At 41.9% G+C, this 22,411-nt stretch overlaps 1 protein-coding gene across 1 annotated transcript in view; it reads left to right on the top strand.

Moving 5' to 3' along the window:
* Window positions 1–22,411, top strand: part of ADAMTS18 (ADAM metallopeptidase with thrombospondin type 1 motif 18) — a 219,583-nt gene that overhangs the window by 96,713 nt on the left and 100,459 nt on the right. The window contains exons 6-9 of the mRNA XM_067471038.1: window positions 592–675; window positions 3,279–3,438; window positions 9,529–9,634; window positions 19,583–19,720. Of these exons, the coding sequence (XP_067327139.1) occupies window positions 592–675; window positions 3,279–3,438; window positions 9,529–9,634; window positions 19,583–19,720 (488 nt within the window). The remainder of the gene's footprint in view (window positions 1–591; window positions 676–3,278; window positions 3,439–9,528; window positions 9,635–19,582; window positions 19,721–22,411) is intronic.

The raw sequence follows: 22,411 nt of genomic DNA on the forward strand, positions 1-22,411 counted from the left end.
CTAATTTAAATACGAATTAATAACGAATTACGAAATTAACGAATGAAACCGCCCAACTCTAGTAATTACATAGAATCTGTAGATCTGTATGTACAATGTCATTCTTTGTGTAAAAGTGTAAAAGTTATGTAATTTGAGATATTTTCTCACACTGAAAATTGCAATAAAAAGAATCTGGTTTAAAAAGTGTTCATGACAATTTTCAAGTAGAGGCCTGCCTCTTGATATACCAGAACATGACACTGTTGGCCCTCCAACCCCCATTTTGTTGCAGAATCCACACAGATGTAAACCTAAAGTAGAGACCTTCCATCTGGGCCTCAAACTGGTTCCAGGATTTCCAGTGTAATCAGCACTCTGTAAACACTTTCTTCTACACTGGTTTGAAACTGTAGATGCCCCCTTCCATAGAATTGCCTGGAGGACCTCAGAAATTTCTAGAGTGAACATACTTTGTCATATGTATGAAACTTCAGATATTGGTCCTGCAGGTATAAGACTATTATATATTACCGTAGATAGGTAATGGGTGCTGTCCTTACTGTTACTTTCTTCTCCTTACTTTCTTGTCCATGTTAATGCTTTACATAGGTATCGAGTCTTTTCAAGGATGGTACGATTGGAAGTGACATTAATATTGTGATTGTGAGCCTTCTTCTTTTGGAGCAGGAACCTGTAAGTTTCATTCATTGATTTTAATTATATTCTGCATTTTATTTATTTATTTATTTTGGTTGCTTCTACCCCACCCTTCTCACCCCGAGGGGGGACTCAGGGCGACTTACAAAAGCAAGGCACAATTCGATGCCCGCATCACATAACAGCAAAAGACAATAACATCAGTTAACAAAACAGCAATTCTAGCAATAACAACAATTAACAGAAAACAATAATTATTATAGGCAAAAACAACCATAAAACCAATAAAACCAATACAAACCTCATTGACGGTCAGCGTTTCACAATCTCATAGTCCAAATTCCAATTCCACAATTGTCAGTCCTTTCAGTCCTATCCATCTGGTTTCCATATCTAATTGTCAGGTTGCCCAAAGGCCTGGTCCCACAACCACGTCTTTACCTTCCTCCTGAAGGCGAGGAGGGATGTTGATGCCCTGATTTCCCCTGGGAGTGAGTTCCACAGGTGAGGGGCCATCGCTGAGAAGGCCCTGCTCCTCGTCCCCACCAGCCTCACTTGTGATAGCGGTGGGGTCGAGAGCAGGGCCTCCCCAGATGATCTCAAATTCCGGGGTGGGACATAGAGGGAGATACGTTTGGACAGATACACTGGACCGGAACCGTAAAGTGTTTTGTAGGTCAAATCCAGCACCTTGAATTGTGCTCGGAATTGAATCGGCAGCCAGTGGAGCTGACACAGCAGGGGGGTGGTGTGCTCCCTGTATGTCGCTCCAGTAAGCAATCTGGCTGCCGCTTGCTGGACCAGTTGAAGTTTCCGAACAGTCTTCAAGGGCAACCCCATGTAGAGTGTGTTGCAGTAGTCTATACGGAATGTAACAAGAGCATGGACCACTGTGGCCAGATCAGACTTCCCGAGGTACGGGCGCAACTGGTGCACAAGTTTTAATTGCGCAAAGGTTCTCCCGGCCACCGCTGAGACCTGGGGTTCCAGGCCCAGTGATGAGTCCAGGATCACTCCCAAGCTGTGAACCTGAGTCTTCAGGGGGAGTGTAACCCCGTCCAGCACAGGCTGTAACCCTATACCCTGTTCGGCCTTACGACTGACCAGTAGGACCTCTGTCTCCTGCCTTCTGACTGGTCACACATGTGTCCCATTTTAACACCACCTGAGGAGCCCATTATAGCCAGGAACGTGGCTAGAACTCCATGACTGGTGAGGAATGGCAGCAAAATGGCCACAATCCACAAAGCACTGATGTATAGCAGAGAAATAATTTCCCTGCTATATATCAGAATTTCCAGCAAAAGTGGAGCAGAATTTCCAGCTTTAGCCACTCCACAAGATACTTACTGTAAGCTACTGTGGTTCATGGGAACAGCTCATGGTCAACTTGGGGTGAATCTGTTGTAGTTCAGCCAGCTGATGACGATGATGAGTGGTTTGGGGGTTCAGAGCCTGCAGGGCCTGATGCTTCTGGAGGTACTCAGAGGGGATATTGGAACAGGATGGTGATTCTCTGGTTGGGAAAACAGAGAAGGATTTGGAATTAGATGCTGATTCTCTATGTGAAAATGAAACAGTTTCTGAAGCTGACAGGCAGAGAAGGGAGGAGGCCATGAGTTCACCCAATGGAGGTGAATTAGACAGAGAATCAAGGTGGCTCCTGTGGGGGAAGAATTCCAGGTGCAAATTGAGGCCTGGAAAAGGGTGGCTCAGACAGGCTTCTCAAGCCCAACGACATGCCTTCATGCATTGTTGTCCTTAATTAGGGAAAAGATGCTCTTGGGATTCAGATCAAGCAACGTCGCGAATGGAGCGAGAAACTCCTGCCTTGTTCCTGGTCCCGTTATTGATTCAAACCAAGTTTCCTAGTTAAGTTTTGCTGCCAGTCTTGGGGATTTTACTCACAAACTCAAGCTCAGTGGCATCACCTGCACAGCAAGGCAAGGAGCATGATCATCACAGTCACCTTTAGACTATAAACTACTTTATTTACAGCTATACACAGTAGCACTTTGTAAAATTGCCTCATCTCCGTCAGGTAACTACATCACGAACACACAGAACACGCTGTTATCAGTACTAGTCCACACCTCCTGCATTCCAAAGTGACGTATGATGTTTGATTTATGACCTCTCTAGGAATGCCGTTCCCTCCATGGTTCAGTTAACTCTTTCCACACAGGAATACTCTCGGCACAAAGCTACTGCATTTTAAACATACATACATACATATTTTGAAATCTATATTACACATTGCAAAACACTTCAACAGTTTTGTTCCTTGTTTTGGGGATTATTCAAGATCATGTTTTTTTTCTTGTTTCTTGGATTAAGCAAGCCCACGTTTTGTTCCATGTATCTTGGATTCCTGTTCATGCTTTAACATTTTCATTAGAGATTTATGTCTGGCTTTTTGGGGCTTCTTCTTTCTTCACATATTTGGATTTTACTCTTTTACTGTATGTAAACTGTTTATAACTACGTTGGGCTTCCTGGTGAGTGCTTGAACAAGGTGAACTCCTGCTGAGGTGCAACAGAATCTGTGTGTTGGACTTATGTAGGCAAGTCCTTCCAAGCATATTTTCTTCTGTGATTGTTGGCAGTTAAATTTATATTTGTCTATGAATTCTTTGTAGGGTGGACTGGTGATCAACCATCATGCAGACCAATCGTTAAACAGCTTTTGTCAATGGCAATCAGCTTTAGTTGGAAAGAACGGGAAACGTCATGATCATGCCATCTTGCTCACTGGATTTGATATATGCTCCTGGAAGAATGAGCCATGTGACACTTTAGGTATGACAAGGACATATTCTGTAGTGAATTGATATTCTTGTTCTGAAGCAAGTAACATGATTATTCAGAACTGCAACTTCAATCCAGTATTGCCAAATACTGCAGTGCAGTTGGTTAGTTGATTGTGGGTTTGTTTGTGTGTGTGTTTTTCAATTAAGATCTCCTGCCAATAGACATGCATATAAGTATAGCCAAAAGTAAAAGCGATTGATGCATTTGTTTTCAATTACTATTGTCCTGTAAAGGTTTGGAGAATGTTTGGTATCTGTGTGGCAGAACGAAAATCACATACAGTTCACGTTTTACCAGTCCACACACTGTCTTGCCAGAGAAAGAAAATATGCCACTCATATGATCAGTAAAAGAACAAGGAGTTTACTCTTTGTAATGCAGAGCAACATATATACAGTCATGTGAACAGTTGCATTGACTCACACAATATCCTTTGAGAGAGATTCCAAATGGTCTTTAGTAGGCTTGGGTAACAACGGAAAAATTTGTTTCTAAACTCGTTTCGTTTTTAGGGGTCCATCGCATTTCGTTTTTTAAAACTTCAGGTTGCATTAAACTAATCCTTGAGATCTTCATATTTTAAAGAGAGCTGAAAACAATATGAACAACAATTCATTGTTTCCATGGTCTACACACCTGTTTCTCCTGTTTAGCTGGCATATTAAAATATATGTGATTTCATGTCTTGTACAAATTGGTTTAACACTTCTTCTCATCATGCATGACATTTTGGGCATATACCTAATTTGTAGGCCTGGGTAACAACGGAAAAATTTGTTTCTATACTCGTTTCGTTTTTAGGGGTCCATCGCGTTTCGTTTTTTAAAAGAATTCCGAAATTTTCCTTTTAAAAATTTTGAAATTTACGAAATTTCGTATAATTACAAATCGATTCGTTAATGGCAAACGTGATTGCGCAATATGCTAAAAAAACCTCCAAATGGGACAGGGGGAACTTCTGAAGCTTCCCTCTCCCTCTGTTGTTGACTGTTGGTGTGATAAAACAAACAACAACTATAAAACTTGCACCAGGTATGCGAAAATAATTATGAAATAATTACAAAATAATTACGAAATAATTACGAAACAATAACGAAACAATTACGAAATAAATTGAAAAAATTGTTTCGAATCTAATTAACTCCTAACACTATTCCTGCATTGCTCAATATTGGATCGTAAGCTAATTTAAATACGAATTAATAACGAATTACGAAATTAATGAACGAAACCGCCCAAGCCTAATAGCTATGTATAAATATATGAGAGGAAGCCACAGGGAGGAGGGAGCAAGATTGTTTTCTGCTTCCTTGGAGACTAGGACGCGGAACAATGGCTTCAAACTACAAGAGAGGAGATTCCATCTGAACATGAGGAAGAACTTCCTGACTATGAGAGCTGTTCAGCAGTGGAACTCTCTGCCCCGGAGTGTGGTGGAGGCTCCTTCTTTGGAAGCTTTTAAACAGAGGCTGGATGGCCATCTGTCAGGGGTGATTTGAATGCAATATTCCTGCTTCTTGGCATGGGGTTGGACTGGATGGCCCATGAGGTCTCTTCCAACTCTTTGATTCTATAATTCTATGAAGGAGGAAAACCATTTACCCCATTTCCGCTGGTTCTTCCCTCTCCCTGCTTCCCATATTATAAAAAAGGGGTTGTTTCCACGATGGGGACATGAGTGTGTATGTGTGTGGGTTGTTGTTGTTGTTCATTCGTTCAGTCGTCTCCGACTCTTCGTGACCTCATGGACCATCCCACAGCAGAGCTCCCTGTCGGCCATCACCACCCCCATCTCCTTCAAGGTCAGTCCAGTCACTTCAAGGATGCTATCCATCCATCTTGCCCTTGGTCGGCCTCTCTTTCTTTTACCTTCTACTTTCCCCAGCATAATTGTCTTCTCTAGGCTTTGCTGTCTCCTCATGATGTGGCCAAAGTACTTCAACTTTGTCTCTAGTATCCTTCCCTCCAGTGAGCAGTCGGGCTTTATTTCCTGGAGGATGGACTGGTTGGATCTTCTCGCAGTCCAAGGCACTCTCAGAACTTTCCTCCAACACCACAGCTCAAAAGCATCGATCTTCCTTCGCTCAGCCTTCCCTAAGGTCCAGCTCTCACATCCGTAGGGTGTGTGGGTAGAGGGGGGATAACAGGAAAACAGGGGGAAATTGTTTTCCTCCTTCAACCCACCCTCCACCACCATAAATTGAACTTTCCTTTGCTCTTTAGTGCCCCCCTAGTGGCCTTCTCCTGGATAATGGAACAGTAGCATGCTTTTTCTTCTACTGTACTATGAGTGCTCAAGAAAAGCTAATTGCTAAAACTATCAAACTGTTTAGAAAGAGTCTTCATTTTGATGGGATTTCTACCCAAAAGCACAGCTACTGAATAATCTGATGACTAGGACAATCTGGTGTGAAAAAACAAACAAGAAAGTATTAAAGTGATGCCAGTCTTTCGCACATTTCTTCTCTAGCTATTATCAACTCATTAGGATTTGAAAAAGAAGTCTTCTCATTTTGGATGGCCATTGGGGAATCTACAGTTCAGTCATGTTGTTTTAGATTTATAAAATATCTCTGGCACGCTTGTTCTTTCTGGCTGACCTTCAGAAAAGAGCTGGCGCCCCTTTTCAAAATAGCTTTCCCAGCTGACTGGACTGATGTTGAGTCAGCAGAGAAAATGAGCCCTGTTAGTTTTGTAGGCCAGCTGCTGCAGACAGAATGCATTTTTTCTTGGATCGGGCCCAACATTACCATGTGCATTCGGGTTTGCCTTCTGTATTCCTTCTACCTGACAAAACTAGATGTGTTCTGAATTCTTGCAGGAAATATCTCTGTTTTAGGCTGGATCTACATTGCCATATAAAATCCAGATTATCTGCTTTGAACTGGATTACGGTATATGGCACAGGTTCGCAGCCTGGGTGTGACCCTGGACTCATCGCTGAGCCTGGATCCTGGTGACCAGGGGAGCATTTGCACAGCTTCGGCTTGTGCGCCAGCTGCGCCCGTATCTTGGGAAGTCTGACTTGGCCATGGTGGTACACGCTTTGGTCACATCCCGCCTTGACTACTGCAACGCTCTCTACGTGGGGCTGCCCTTGAAGACGGCCCGGAAGCTCCAGCTAGTCCAGCGCGCGGCAGCCATGTTGTTAACCGGAGCGGGACGCAGGGAGCATACAACGCCCTTGCTGTCCCAGCTCCACTGGCTGCCGATCAGCTACCGGGCCCAATTTAAGGTGCTGGTGCTAACCTACAAAGCCCTAAACGGTTCCGGCCCAAAATACCTTGAGTACCGCATCTCGGCCTACGAGCCCACGAGGACCTTGAGATCATCCGGGGAGGCCCTTCTCTCGGTCCCGCCTGCCTCACAGGCACGCCTGGCGGGGACTAGAGAGCGGGCCTTCTCGGTGGTGGCCCCCCGGCTGTGGAACTCCCTCCCTGCTGAAATCAGACAAGCGCCTTCCCTTATGGCCTTCCGCAAGGGCCTGAAAACCTGGCTCTTCGAAAAGGCCTTCAACTAAGTGCTATGTTTTTGGAATGACCACCGGAATGGATTATGACCATGAGATTGATTATGACCCAAACAAGACGAAGCGGATTTTTAGTTTAATTAGCTGTGTGTTAGTAAGATGTATGTTATGGCCCTGATCTATTGTAACTGTTGTCTTTATGTTCTATGTTCTGTACACCGCCACGAGTCGCGTTCGGGCTGAGAGTGGCGGTTAACAAGTGCAATAAATAAATAAATAAATAAATGGCATTGTAGACTCATATCATCCAGTTCAAAGCAAATAATGTGGATGATCTTAATTGATGATATGGATTATGTGGCAGTGTAGATCCAGCCTTAGTATGCATGAGGTTATATTCCCCAATATATAATAATAATAATAATATTTATTTATTTGATCAGTCATATGACCATTTCAAAATAGAACACGAATAAAAAACAAGGCAACAAGGTGATAAGTCAGAATCTTATTTTCCTGGTTCTTCTTTCAGGAAATCTGCTCTTTTCTTAATAGCTTTCAGAATAAAAAGGCTTACTCTGATTATGCTGGATCTTTCCTGCCCTTGCAAGAGGGATGTCAGAATATCATTTCTATTGGGGGACCTGCAGTTGGATAATATTGGATGTAAATATTAGGGCTGGGCGGTTTCGTTCGTTAATTTCGTAATTCGTTATTAATTCGTATTTAAATTAGCTTACGATCCGATATTGAGCCATGCAGGAGTAATTAAAAATCGAAACATTTTTTTCAATTTATTTCGAAATTGTTTCAAAATTGTTTCGTAATTATTTCCGTATGTCTGGTGCAAGTTTTAGGGTTGTTGTTTGTTTTATCAGTGATAAAAAATAAATTATCACACCAGCAGTCAACAACAGAGGGAGAGGGAAGCTTCAGAAGTTCCCCCTGTCCCATTTGGAGGTTTTTTTTAGCATATTGCGCAATCGCGTCCGCCATTAACAAATCGATTCGAAATTAACGAAATTTTGAAATAACGAAACTTTGAAATCTCAAAATTTCAGAAGTATTTAGAATTTGGAAACGCTAGCGCTCCCTGGAAACGGATCGAGTTTAGAAACAAATTTTTCCGTGGTTACCCAGCCCTAGTAAATATCTGTCTCTCAGTTCAGTGTATGCTGGACAGTCAATTAAGAAATGTTCAATGTCTTCCACTGTTTGTTCTCCCCAGACGCAGAATCTCTCACTTCTTGAGATGTTACACTAACGCCCGGTTTGCACCATAGTACCGAGTTGTTCAAACCTAGCCCTAGTATATATTCTTCTTAAGGGTAGTGGAAGTGGAATAGTTAGGTAGTGCTCTAAATGAATATTGCTTTTGTGGGAAGCTAAAAACCTTGTGGCTGAAGACCTACCTATGCTCTCTAGGTCCAGCTGTGCATAGACATCCTGAATGCGCCGCTTGAGCACTTGCCCTGCCCCCGGACCCAGAACACCCAGAAATTGCAAAGGCAGACCGAATCCAGCCAGCTCATTATTCCCCAATATATGTACACCTTAAAATCTTATAATTTTGGAAAAATTATTTCATCCCCAATGCAAAAATTAGCAGGAACTAATGTTTGCATACCAAGATTATGGCAACAAGAATTATTGACAACTGGGAAATAGAGGGAGAAAACATGGAGGCAGTGACAGACTTTGTATTTCTAGGTGTAAAGATTATTGCACCTGACTGCAGCCTGACTGCAGCCAGGAAATCAGGAGACGCTTACTTCTTGGGAGGAGAGCAATGTCTAATCTCGATAAAATAGTGAAGAGTAGAGACATCACACTGGCAACAAAGATCCATATTGTTAAAGCAGTGGTATTCCCTGTTAGTCACCTACGGATGTGAGAGGTGGACCATAGGGAAGACTGAGCGAAGGAAGAGAGATGCTTTTGAACTGTGGTGCTGGAGGAAAGTTCTGAGAGTGCCTTGGACTGCGAGAAGATCCAACCAGTCCATCCTCCAGGAAATAAAGCCCGACTGCTCATTGGAGGGAAAGATAGTAGAGGCCAAGATTAAGTCATTTGGCCACATCATGAGAAGAAAGGGAAGCTTAGAGAAGACAATTATGCTGGGGAAAATGGAAGGAAAAAGGAAGAGCGGCCAACCAAGGGCAAGTCGGATGGATGAGATGCTTGAAGTGACTGGATTGACCTTGAAGGAGCTCGGGGTGGTGAGGGCCAGCAGGGAGCTCTGGCGTGGGCTGGTCCATGAGGTCATGAAGAGTCGGAAATGACTGAACGAATGAACAACAACAACAATTTTTGCATTGTTGCACAAGGACAATCATTTGGATGCATTACATGAATCTGTATTTTAAGATGGAATTTGTAACTCTGATTAAATAATAATTATAATATTAATTATTTAGTGTAAACGTATTTGCTTAGCCTTTAAATCGCCACCACCAACTACTATCAGCCATTAAAGTCTATCTATCTTTCTCTTTATCTGTCTGTCTGCCTATCTGTCTGTTTGTCTTTGGGACATCCTGTGTGTATACACAGACACAGTTTTGTTGCTTTCTCCTATAATTCTGCCATTTTTCATCACTTCTTGGCAGGTTTTGCTCCAATCAGTGGAATGTGCAGCAAATACCGCAGTTGTACCATCAATGAAGACACTGGGCTTGGTCTGGCATTTACTGTTGCTCATGAATCTGGACACAAGTAAGATATTTCTCGTGAGTCTTTCTCCCTATAAGCTACTTCAACATGATGATGACAATTAAACAGATATGTAAATACACTTTAATTTACTAATTAAATTTATTTTCCACTAGAATCTATGGTTCCCAGTCTTGCTCACCCTCCTCCCTTCCAGAATTCCTGACAATTGATCAAATTGTCTGGAGGATTCTAGGAGTGGAATTGTCTTCTCTGTGGCATTATAATACATAGATGATCTGATCTCTTGGTTCTTAGCAGCTGTCGCTCTTCTCTGTAGCATGGCCCTTCTCATAGAGGCTTTCTAAGAATATTCTTTTAAAGCATGGAAAGGATGTATCTACACATCTGTTTTGGCTTTTAGATGATACTATTAGAAGAAGTCTAGAGGAGAATAAAGTAAGTGATAATGTAATGTGCCCACGAGTCTCCTGAACAAAAGAAAGTAGGGGTCATAGACCATACACTTCCTGTTCTTCTACAAACATGAACCTTGAACCTTGTGTTCAAGGGCTTCATCCATTGGTCCAGATGTTGTTAGCAAGCAAAGGCAATGTTGAGGAATGGCAAGTGTGGTGAAGTGTGGATTTTAACCTACAGTCATGTATAATTATAGGTAGGTGTTTAAAGGGGTAAGTATTTAAAATAGCATAACTGGGGGGATAGTAGCCAGCTCAGCTCACTCTGAGATGGGTTGCCATGGAAAAGGGGAAGAGCCAACTGCCACTTGGCAAGAGCAGGCATTTTAAATAGGCAGTCTGTGGTCACAGAACCACAGGGAAAGCTGGTTCTACTGTGCTGAGAAGCAGGAAGGTTTAGGCTTTTAGCCTGTGTAGTTTAGATAGGTCAAGTTGACTTATTTAGAATAGTAGTTAGGGTTTGAGTAAAAAGGGGAAGAGAACCCCAGTAAGAATCTTTACTGTAACAGAGATAACAGAGGGAAAGAATAGGCTAGTACTTGGAGTGATCTGTTAAGGAAAGAAACACATTTTGAAGGAACTAAGTTTAAAACCTGTCCAGTGGAAAGAACAGTCCTCTTAAGAGTTGTTTTATGAAAGGTTATAAATGTAACCACTAAAGGAATGTACCTCTAGGAGTTAAGAAACATTGAAACCATTAAGCTTCTATACTTCAATAAACTTATTACAGTTTCTCTTAAATCCAAGTCTCTGTTTCATATACTTTCGAGTCAAGCCGCGTTATACATCAAAGGAAGATAAACAAAATATTACAGGCTAGTGGTTGTGTTATCGATTTTGTAGTTTCATTACAAATTGTAGGAGACCCTGACAAATCAGTAACACCTCTAGAACTGGTGGCGTCGTTACAGCAAGGAATTGTAGTTCAAAAAAACCCTACAAGACTACAAGTTCAGCCCTGGAATAGACATGGAGACTAGATCTTGTCACTAACAGCAAGCTGTGGTAGCTATGAGAAGCCTGCTTCTTCAGAGATCATGTGTTATGCGCAAGATGCTAAGGAGTAGCCAAGCTCTTCCTTGTTGTCTTCCCCATGGATTTGTGTTGTTTATTCATTTATTCATTGTGTATTCGTTCAGTCGCTTCCAACTCTTTGTGACCACATGAAACAGCCCATGCCAGAGCTCCCTGTCAGCCATCTCCGCCCCCAGATCCTTCAAGGTCAAGCCAGTCACTTCAAGGATAACATCCATCCATCTTGCCCTTGGTCGGTCCCACTTCCTTCCATTTTTCCCATCATCATTATCTTCTCCAAGCTTTCCTGTCTTCTCATTTTGTGGTCAAATCCTTCATCTTTATCATGGATTTATTAGAAGGCATTTGACTGACACCCAATAGAAGAAGATCTTGGACAAGTTAGGTTTCTCTTCTAATTTAATGCATCCTTTCTTATATATTTATATTGACATAATTTTTGCTGTTTTGGAATCTAGCATATGGCATCAACTGGCTATCTTGACAGATTATTTAACATTTTGTAACTACAATTTCCTACCTCACCTTTTCCAGAAAGGGATTGGTACACAATGCCTTCAAGCAAATTAATGTTTGTCATGATGTTACATTCCCAAGGTATCAGTAGCAGACTAACTGTCGTACTGAGCATGAAGGCGAGATTAAATCCAGAATGCCCTTTGTTTGGGAAACTGTACGGAAATACATCCCACATAGAAGTTCCCCTTTGTTTGCTGACAGTTCCATTCAGCTCACCCCCTTTTGTCAATAGGCATGCCGCTGTCATCCCATTTACGTGTTACATGAATCTGATTCTGCATGACTGCTTCAAGCTTTTCAGTTGTCATTGTGCAAATATGCTGTAAACCATCTGCTGTGACCTCATGTCTACCAAGAGTGGCCTCTTTTGCGGCTTTCTGTCCATCTGAAAGGAAATGAGGACTTAAAGGCTAATCCTAAAAGCAGGAGTAATTTTGCTTAGGATTTCAAGGGGGGCAGGATGGAAGGTAGCAACAGTGTCAAAGAAATTATAGGATTCAGAATGGTACATTTTAGGATAACAGAATTTTATCCCATTTTAGGATAACAAAATTTTATCCCATTTTAGGATAAAGAAATTATAGGATTCAGAATGGTACATTTTAGGATAACATTTGCAGTAGGCTTGGGCGGTTTCGTTCGTTAATTTCGTAATTCGTTATTAATTCGTATTTAAATTAGCTTACGATCCAATATTGAGCCATGCAGGAATAGTGTGAGGAGTAAATTAGATTCGAAACAATTTTTTCAATTTATTTTGTAATTATTTCGTTATTATTTTGAAATTATTTTGAAATTATTTTGTAATAATTTCATTATTATTTTCGTATGTCTGGTGCAAGTTTTATAGTTGTTGTTTGTTTTATCACACCAACAGTCAACAACAGAGGAAGAGGGAAGCTTCCGAAGTTCCCCATGTCCCATTTGGAGGGGTTTTTTTTTAGCATATTGCGTAATCGTGTCCGCCATTAACGAATCGATTCGTAATTATACGAAATTTCGTAAATTTCAAAATTTTTAAAAGGAAAATTTCAGAATTCTTTAAAAAAACGAAACGCAATGGACCCCTAAAAACGAAACGAGTTTAGAAACAAATTTTTCCGTTGTTACCCAGGCCTAGTGTTGCAGGTATATATTTTCAGTGGTGAGAATGTGAAGGAACATGGATAAAGAATTTAGAATGTAACTGACCTATGTAGTATTGTATAGGTTGACTTTTTGTATATGTTGAGAGAAGGTCTAGGATCCGAAATGATGGATTTTGATATTATACATGGATCGGCCAAGGATATTTTTGTAGAAAATAATATTGAAATCAATGGGAATAACACGAGAACATGGCGCAAGGGTATTCTAGGATCCTAAGAACATTAGGGAAAGAAAGCATGGTCAGGAGATGTAGTGGAGTTGAGCTTTTCCTTCACCTATTAATTTCACCTTTTGCTTACTAATGAATTGTGCCTAATGAAAAGAGATGCTTTTCATATAGTATACTATAGTATACTAGCCATTCCCTACCACACATTGCTGTGGCCAAGTCTAGTGATCTGGAAAATAAAGTAATGAGAAAGTGTTAGTTTCTATTATATGTAATTTCTTTATGCTTGTGGGTAAACAGAATTTCTTGCTGTTTCTTTGTTAATGTTGATGTAGAGCTTGTCTGGTTTGCCTACTCTGGAACATGGACATATAATTGTCCTTCTTTAGGGGTCCCTTTCAAATCTATGATGCTATATCTGTCATATACATATATGTGTGTGTGTGAATCATATATATCTATCTATATCTATGGCTGGATGGCTCTTTGTTAGGAGGGCTTGGATTATGTTTTCTTGCCCTGGTGAAGGGAGTTGGATTGGATGGCTGTAAGGCAGCATTTCTCAACCTGAGGGTTGTGAGGGGGTATCAGAAGGATCTCCAAAGACCACCAGAAAACACAGTATATTCTGTTGGTCATGGGGGTTTTGTGTGGGAAGTTTGGCCCAATTCTATCGTTAGTGGAGTTCAGAATGCTCTTTGATTGTAGGTGAACTATAAATCCCAGTAACTACAACTCCCAAATGTCATGGTCTATTTCCCCCAAACTTCATATTTGGTCAAATGAAGTATTCATGCCAAGTTTGGTCTAGATTCTTTATTGATTTAGTGTTTAAGTGTCATAGTCAGCTGGTGTAAACATGATAAATCTCAGCAACTACGAATCCCAAATGTCAAGGTCTAGTTTTCCCAAACTCCACCAGTGTTCACATTTGGGCATATTGAGTATTCGTACCAAGTTTGGTCCAGATCCATCATTGTTTGAGTCCACAGTGCTCTCTAGATATAGGTGAATTACAACTCCCAAACTCAAGATCAATTGCCCACCAAACCCTTCTAGTATTTTCTGTTGGTCATGGGAGTCCTGTGTGCCAAGTTTGGTTCAATTCCATCATTGGTGGAGTTCAGAATGCTCTTTTTGATTGTAGGTGAACTATAAATCCCAGTAACTACAACTCCCAAGTGACAAAATCATTTTTTTAAGTGATGGTCACTTCTTGGGTTAGTAGGTGTCTTGTGGCCAAATTTGGCAGCAATTCGTTCAGTGGATTTGTTGTGATTCAGGTTGACTCTGAGTCTGAAGCTGAGCTGTTTGTGCCTTCTGAGACTGACTTTGGGCCTTCAGAGCCTGATTTCCTGCAGGATGACGAGGAAGCTGATGGGTTACAGATTCCTGTACATGTTTCAGACGGGGCTGATAGTGTGGCTGCTGAAGGAGAAACAACAAGTCAGTTCCCCGGGGAAAGGAATGTTCCTGCAATTAGAGAGACTGATAGCGAGAGTGAAATCCCACATGGCCAGGTGGAGGATCCGTCCCAGCTGGACCCAGATAAGGGGCTGCATAGCCTTGCAGTTAATGAATTAATGAGTAGACAAGATTGTTTGCAATTAAGGCTTTGGAGAAGCACTCGTTTGGCCAGCAAGCAAGAATCCAAAGGTGCCCAAGGTCAACACATTGCTTTCATGTTCGCAAAAGGTATTTAGTCTTGTAGCTGACAGGCAGTTGTCAGTCCAACATTGCTCTTCCCATGTTAACTTCTGGAGATTTTTCTTGGCTTTTCGCAGCATGCTTCTGGCTTCCTGAGTCTGGGATTTGTGTCTTGTTTTCAGCTGTTTACCATGGACTTTTGTTTGACCATTGCTAAGGGATTATGCTTCATGTTTTTGCCTTTGGCTCTTGGGAACTTTGCCTCTACATTTAAGTCTCTGTTTGGCCTATGGAACTATTGCATTTCTATTTCTTTGTTTTGATTTTGCTTTTCTCAATAAACTACAAAAACCTACAGCCTTGGTGTGGTGGCGTCTGGAGCAAGGTGAAAACTACCCTGAGTTGGAACAGGATTTTGCATTATGATGTCACTCAAAACTAATAGAGCATTTATATATAGAGAGGGAGGGAGGAAGAGAGAGGGGGGGGGGAGAGGGAGAGAGAGGAAGAGAGAGAGAGAGAGAGAGATTTAGGCCTCAACTTTATTTCTTCTCTTTGGATAAGATTTGAGAGAGTCAGTTTCTAGTCCTCAATAGAGATATGAAACTCATTGGGCATCTCTGTATCATCCATTTATTCTCTCAGCCTAAAATATATCACAGTTTTCTTTTGAGGCGAAAACGGGGAGAAAGAAAACAATGTATGCCGTCTTGTGTTCATTGGAATGCAATGGACAAAATAATAAAGCGAGCGAATATATAGATTTCCAGTAAAGTGGCAATGCTTTTCTTTTTTTTTCTGAGAGTTGTCTCGACTTTTCTATTATAACCTCGGCAACTTGGCATATAAATGCTGATATCCGGACAGGAAGGATTTATGAAATGCCTTCCAAAGAAAGTATCCAGGAAAGATTGCAGTGCTTTCCTTTGGCAATAACTGTTCAAACTTTCCCTCGTTGTCATTTTTCCAAACGTGTGCCTTTTCAGCTGTATAATATGGGAAATTGGCAGCCGTGGTCTTTCAGATGCCTGCGGGCAGACGATCTTCAGAAGTCTTGCCTAATGATCCTATTAGCAGTTAGATAGTAATTACAGACGGGAGGGCACATTTGAAACAAGCAAAGGGTTTTTTCTTTGTCAAATAAATCACTTCAGGCTTAATAGAACTTCCTCCCTTGTGATGTGCAGGATCGGACAAAGAGGCTCAAGTTGGCTTATGAAAAGCAAAAGCTTTATAGATTGAGATTTCGAGCAACCTAGATTTTACAGCATGGGTTTTGTGTTCAAACTACAGCACATGTAATATTATCTCCAAGAATGTCCCACCATATTTGGATGTGATGATATTGGGGGACAGTTTTATTAAATGTTGTGTGTTGGCAGCGAGAAATTATTCAACACATTTTTATTTAGATATAGGGATCTCCATTCCTAAAACAATGGCACCTTTTTTTCTTTTTCCCCTACAGGTAACACCCAATTCACGATAATAATGATTTTTATGTTAACATGTTGCTAATGCTACAACAGTGGCAGTCCTGTAGGGTATCTATCACCCACTTTGTATCTCCCATAGTGCCCTGGGGCCAAACACTCTGGAAAATGGTTGCAGATAACAGGATCCACCCTAAAGAAATGGTGGAGAATATTCATCAATGAGGCACTGGAGAGGGCCATGAAAATGAAATTCTGGCGAATTTAAAATGTTTTAAAATGAGACATCTGAAATCGCATTCAAATGTGGCGATAGTCTGATTCAGACAGTGTGCTGCATCCCAGATCAGGAAACGTGACCATAAGATTAAATCCACCACACTGGACTGTAGGAAAAACAATCCTCTTTTATTGATGAAAAATTGGTTACAAAAGAAAGGCAAATGCAAAGTCAAAAAGCCACAATAGAAACACAGCAGTCAGGAAAATCTCTGAACTTGAGCAAAATTCCAAAAACCACAATACAAGAACCGGGAACCTGTTAGCCTCTCACTAACCATGTACTTGAAAACTAGAAGCCTCTGGGATTACCGGCCATAGAATACAGGAATTCTGCCAAGGCACAGCCGCAGTCCAAAACGTTGCTTGATCTAAGGAGACATCCGGAAGGAGGCCCCTTAAACCAAAGAAACTATTCCTTGAAATGCCCCTTGACTTTGAAGACTGGGCCTGTCTCTCCTGTAATCTATTTGACCTTCGTAGAAACTGTGAATCACTCCTGTCTCTAGCTATCTGTTCCCTTCAGTCCTCATTAAAAAACCCAGGTGGAGAGCTATCACGGCTGGATTCCAAAACATTTTCACCCGGCTGTTCAGTTTCACTTTCCTTGCCACTGACCTCAACATCAACAACAATTTCAACACTGTCAGGGAGAGATACATGTTCAGTGGCTTGCTCAGTTGGAAATACAATCAGAGAATCAGGTTCACACAGAGATTGGGGCTCAGGTTCACACAGATCAGGCTGAACCCCAACACAGTGGTTTCTTGAACTATCTTCTTTAATAGTAGTAGTAGTAGTAGTAGTTCATTCGTTCAGTTGCTTCCGACTTCGTAACCTCATGAACCGGCCCACGCCAGAGCTCCCTGTCAGCTGTCACCCACTCCAGCTCCTTTAAGGTCAAGCCAGTACTTCAATAATAATAATAATAATAATAATAATAATAATAATAATAATAATACATGGGCAGATTATGTGAAAGGCAGTCAAGAATCAACATTGAGGGAAGTCAATAGTAGTAAACTGCTTAAAGTACAAAAGACAAAGAGGAAATAGCGTAAAAACACAATCCAGAGCAGAAGAGAAAACTGGCAATGGACAGTTCCTGGGAAAAATTGAGAGCCAAATTGACAAAGAAAAAACATGGCTGTGGCTCACAAATGGAACTCTGGAAAAGGAGACAAAGGAGGGCCTGATTCTGGCAGCCCAAGAACAAGCCATTCAAACCAATGTCATCAAAGCCAGAATTGAAAAGTTGACAACAGATCCCAAATGAAGACTCTGCTAGGAAGCAGATGAAACAATAGATCACATCCTCAGCTGCTGGAAGAAGATCGCGCAGACAGTCTACAAGCAGAGGTATAACACCATTGCTCAGATTATTCATTGGAACTTGTGCCAAAAATACCATCTGCCTGCAACAAAGAACTGGTGGGATCACAAACTGGAAAAAGTTACAGAGAATGAACACACCAAACTCCTCTGGGACTTCCGGATTCAGACAGACAGAGTTTTGGAGCACAATACTCCTGACCTCACAATCGTGTTAAAAAACAAAGTATGGATCGTCAATGTTGCAATTCCAGGTGACAGCAGGATTGCAGAGAAACAACTAGAAAACCTGACACGATATGAGGATTTAAAAATCGAACTGCAAAGACTGTGGCACAAGCCAGTAAAGGTGGTCCCAGTGGTGACCAGCACACTCGGTGCAGTGCCTAAAGATCTTAGCCTGCACTTAAACACAATCGGCGCTGACAAAATTACCACCTGCCTGCTGCAGAAGGTCACCTTACTGGGATCTGCATGCATTATTCGCTGATACATCACACAGTCCTAGACACTTGGGAAGTGTCCGACGTGTGATCCAATTCAGCAGAGTGTCTGCTGTGGACTCATCTTGTTGTTTTTCAAATGATGATGATGATGATGATGATGATGACGACGACGACGACTCTGGCACAAGCCAGTAAAGGTGGTCCCACACTGGGTGCAGTGCCTAAAAGACCTTGGCCTGCACTTAAACACAATTGGTGCTGACAAAATTACCATCTGTCAGTTGCTAAAGGCCACCCTACTGGGATCTGCATGCATTATTCGCCAATACATCACACAAGAGCAAGATGGATGGATGGCATCCTTGAAGTGACTGGATTGGCCTTGAAGGAGCTGGGGGTGGTGACGGCTGACAGGGAGCTCTGGCGTGGACTGGTCCATGAGGTCGCGAAGAGTCAGAAACGACTGAACGAATGAACAACAAACATCACACAAGTCCAAGACACTTGGGAATACAACAGCCAGCAGAGTGACCTTGTTTGCTGTGTACTAATCTTGTTGTGTTTTATATACTAAACAACTTTATATTCCACTCTATCTCCCTGAGAGGACTCAGGGCGGATTACAGAACACATATATTGCAAACATTCAATACTGTTATTTAATTAACAAGGACAGACAATACATAAACAGAGGCAAAGGCTTCCCCATATTTTTCATTTTCGGCATCTGGAGGCTGTGCTTGACTCCGGCCATTTGGGGGGGAGGGGTGCTGTTGATCCATCTTCTATGTCAAGGAGCTTTGTCAGCCTTAGACATCTTCCCAATTGAATCACTACCATGTTTTTATCGGTGCCTTTTATTATCTCCCCGCTTAAAGAGGTACCTATTTATCTACCCACATTTCTGTTTTCCATCTGCTAGGTGGGCATGGAGCTGGTTTTGTCAGCAGGTGCTCACACCAACTGCCAACCTTTTAATTTGTCAGGATTTTTGGCAGCTTAGCAGTTTAACCCGCTGTGCTAAGCCCAGCCACATACAAGTTTGCACTTCAATGTATAGATCTTTGTATCCAACAGGTGTTTTCATCTGATGGAAATACTCTTGCCACCAAACAGAGTGATATCTTCAGTTATGGAATCCTTATGCCTGAAGGACAGAAAGTTTGGATCCACTCCACTTGTTTGTTTGTTTGTTTTTTTTTGCAATATATTGATTTATAATTAATTTCAACCAATGAGCATGGGCACTGTTACTTGCTACAATTTGTTCTTCTTCTTGTTCCTTTAAATGCTTATAGAAAGCCTTAGAATTTACAACAGAGATACTGCTTTGTGATCCACTTTTAGTATCCAAATACTTTCCCACAGAGGCATGTTCTAATAATAATACACCACAATCGAATGCAAGTGTCTATTCTCACGTGCTTTACTATTTCTTTAAACCCACCCCTCCTTCCTCCCTTCCTCCCTTGCTTCCTTCCTTCCTTCCTTCCTTCCTTCCTTCCTTCCTTCCTTCCTTCTAGCTTGGGCATGATTCATGATGGAGAAGGAAATCCCTGCAGGAAAGCTGAAGGTAACATCATGTCTCCCACTCTCACGGGAAATAATGGTGTTTTTTCGTGGTCAGTTTGCAGCCGACAGTACCTTAACAAATTTCTCAGGTAGGTCTAACTGATATTAAATGTCTTAACATTTTGAAACCATGCTATTATTTTTTGTTTATTGACATGCATATACATTAGTAGCATTCTAAAGATGTAAGAGTGGACAATAATAGATCATGGACGATTGATAAATATTGTGACCATAGCACCTGCTACCCAAATGGATTGTGCACAACCAATGTGATTGTCCCCATTTCTTAAAGTAGACCCTTCTTTAAGCTACTTAAAGGTACCACACTTAAGTTTTTATAACTCCCAAATAAACCAACCCAGCCTTAGGTGTCCCACTGCCTCAGGCAGGGTCAGGTTCTCCGTTTGGTCCATTTGACCACTGATACTTGCAATGTTTCCTTATTAAATTTTGACTGGATCTAAACCTATGGATCCTGAACTTGGTGACAAAGCCAAGGTAGCGTCCCTGCCCGGCCTACTCCTTGGCTAGTTAGGGTGAAACACCCCGGTCCCCAGGGAACCTGATCCGGGCAACCTCTAAGGGAAATGTGTCGGAGAAGTCCCTCTCAGGGTATCTGTGACCCGACTCTCCTCATTCCTAGGCCATTAGAATTCCCCTCACCTCATCAAATTAGAATCATAGAATCAAAGAGTTGGAAGAGACCTCATGGGCCATCCAGTCCAACCCCCTGCCAAGAAGCAGGAATATTGCATTCAAATCACCCCTGACAAATGGCCATCCAGCCTCTGCTTAAAAGCTTCCAAAGAAGGAGCCTCCACCACACTCCGGGGCAGAGAGTTCCACTGCTGAACGGCTCTCACAGTCAGGAAGTTCTTCCTAATGTTCAGATGGAATCCCCTCTCTTGTAGTTTGAAGCCATTGTTCCGCGTCCTAGTCTCCAAGGAAGCAGAAAACAAGCTTGCTCCCTGCTCCCTGTGGCTTCCTCTCACATATTTATACATGGCTATCATATCTCCTCTCAGCCTTCTCTTCTTCAGGCTAAACATGCCCAGTTCCCTAAGCCGCTCCTCATAGGGCTTGTTCTCCAGACCCTTGATCATTTTAGTCGCCCTCCTCTGGACACATTCCAGCTTGTCAATATCTCTCTTGAATTGTGGTGCCCAGAATTGGACACAGTATTCCAGATGTGGTCTAACCAAAGCAGAATAGAGGGGTAGCATTACTTCCTTAGATCTAGACACTATGCTCCTATTGATGCAGGCCAAAATCCCATTGGCTTTTTTTGCTGCCACATCACATTGTTGGCTCATGTTTAACTTGTTGTCCACGAGGACTCCAAGATCTTTTGAACCTTAGGTGAGTGTTTTAGTTAATGACCTTCACCCCTGAAGGGGTGCCTTGGGCATACACCAAATTTTAGCTTTTCTTAACTGTTTACCGTGATCACCTATTTAATGACACACTTTCCCAATTTGCCCCATAACAGTATAGGGTAGGCAAAAAAAAACCCCTCCTAGAACATAAGAGAGTCACTTCAGCCATTTCTACCCAACCTCTGTCTTGATTCTGAGAGGAAAAATGAGGCGCAGTCAGGCACAAAACAGACAGTTCAGATGAAACTAGAATCAGTTTATTCCTCAGAATTGCTCCTCAAAGAAGCTTTTCCACCCTGGCGCAGCTGGGATGGAAGAGACTTTTGCCTCCTCCCCTGAGGAAAGAACAATTGAGTTCTGGTTGGAACTATTTGAAGGGGGTGGTAGCGGGCCCTTGGCACTGGCCTGCTCCCTTCTTCATTCTGCAGTCAAGTGTTGACCCTCCACTCCCTCCCATTAAACAGTATATTAGGGTTGCCATTAAGGGGCCAGGTAGAATTTTTTCCCCCTCTTATGTTCTAGGAGGGCATTTTTTTGCCTACCCTATACTGTTACGGGGCAAATTGGGAAAGTGTGTCATTAAATAGGTGATCACGGTAAACAGTTAAGAAAAGTTAACATTTGGTGTATGCCCAAGGCACCCCTTCAGGGGTGAAGGTCATTAACTAAAACACTCACCTAAGGTTCAATTTGATGAGGTGAGGGGAATTCTAATGGCCTAGGAATGGGGAGAGTTGGGTCTCAGATACCCTGAGAGGGACTTCTCCAACACATTGCCCTTAGAGGTTGCCCGGATTACGTTCCCTGGGGACCGGGGTGTTTCACCCTAACTAGCCGAGGGGTAGACCGGGCAGGGATGCTACCTTGGCTTTGCCACCAAGTTCAGGATCCACAGGGCCTTCTCGGTGGTGGCCCCTTGGCTGTGGAACACCCTTCCCATGGACATCAGATCAGCTCCATCATTAATGGTATTTCGGAGAAAAGTGAAAACCTGGTTATTTGAACAGGCGTTTGAATAGGCAGTGCAATGAATATAGGAACGGAACAATGGATGACGAGTTTGGATCATGTTTTTAGTTATGAGACGCCAGTGAATGGTTACTGTGTTAATTGCTTAATCTGTTATGGTGTTAATTGTTTTTAAATATCCTGTTGTTGTTAGCATTGAATTTTTGCTGCTATTGTTGTTAAATGCTGTGAATCGCCTAAGAGCTGAGAACAGCGGTATACAAATAAAGTAAATAAAGTAAATAAATAAATTATTATTATTATTATTATTATTATTATTATTATTAGTTGCGATTGTTTTGGATTATACTTGACCCCACCTGTTGATTGGGGATTAACAAATAAAATTGACCTGGACAGGTCATTTTGTGATTCTGCATGATTATATATCCT

This window comes from Anolis sagrei, chromosome 8 (assembly GCF_037176765.1).
Source record: "Anolis sagrei isolate rAnoSag1 chromosome 8, rAnoSag1.mat, whole genome shotgun sequence".
NCBI classification, from domain to species: domain Eukaryota; kingdom Metazoa; phylum Chordata; class Lepidosauria; order Squamata; family Dactyloidae; genus Anolis; species Anolis sagrei.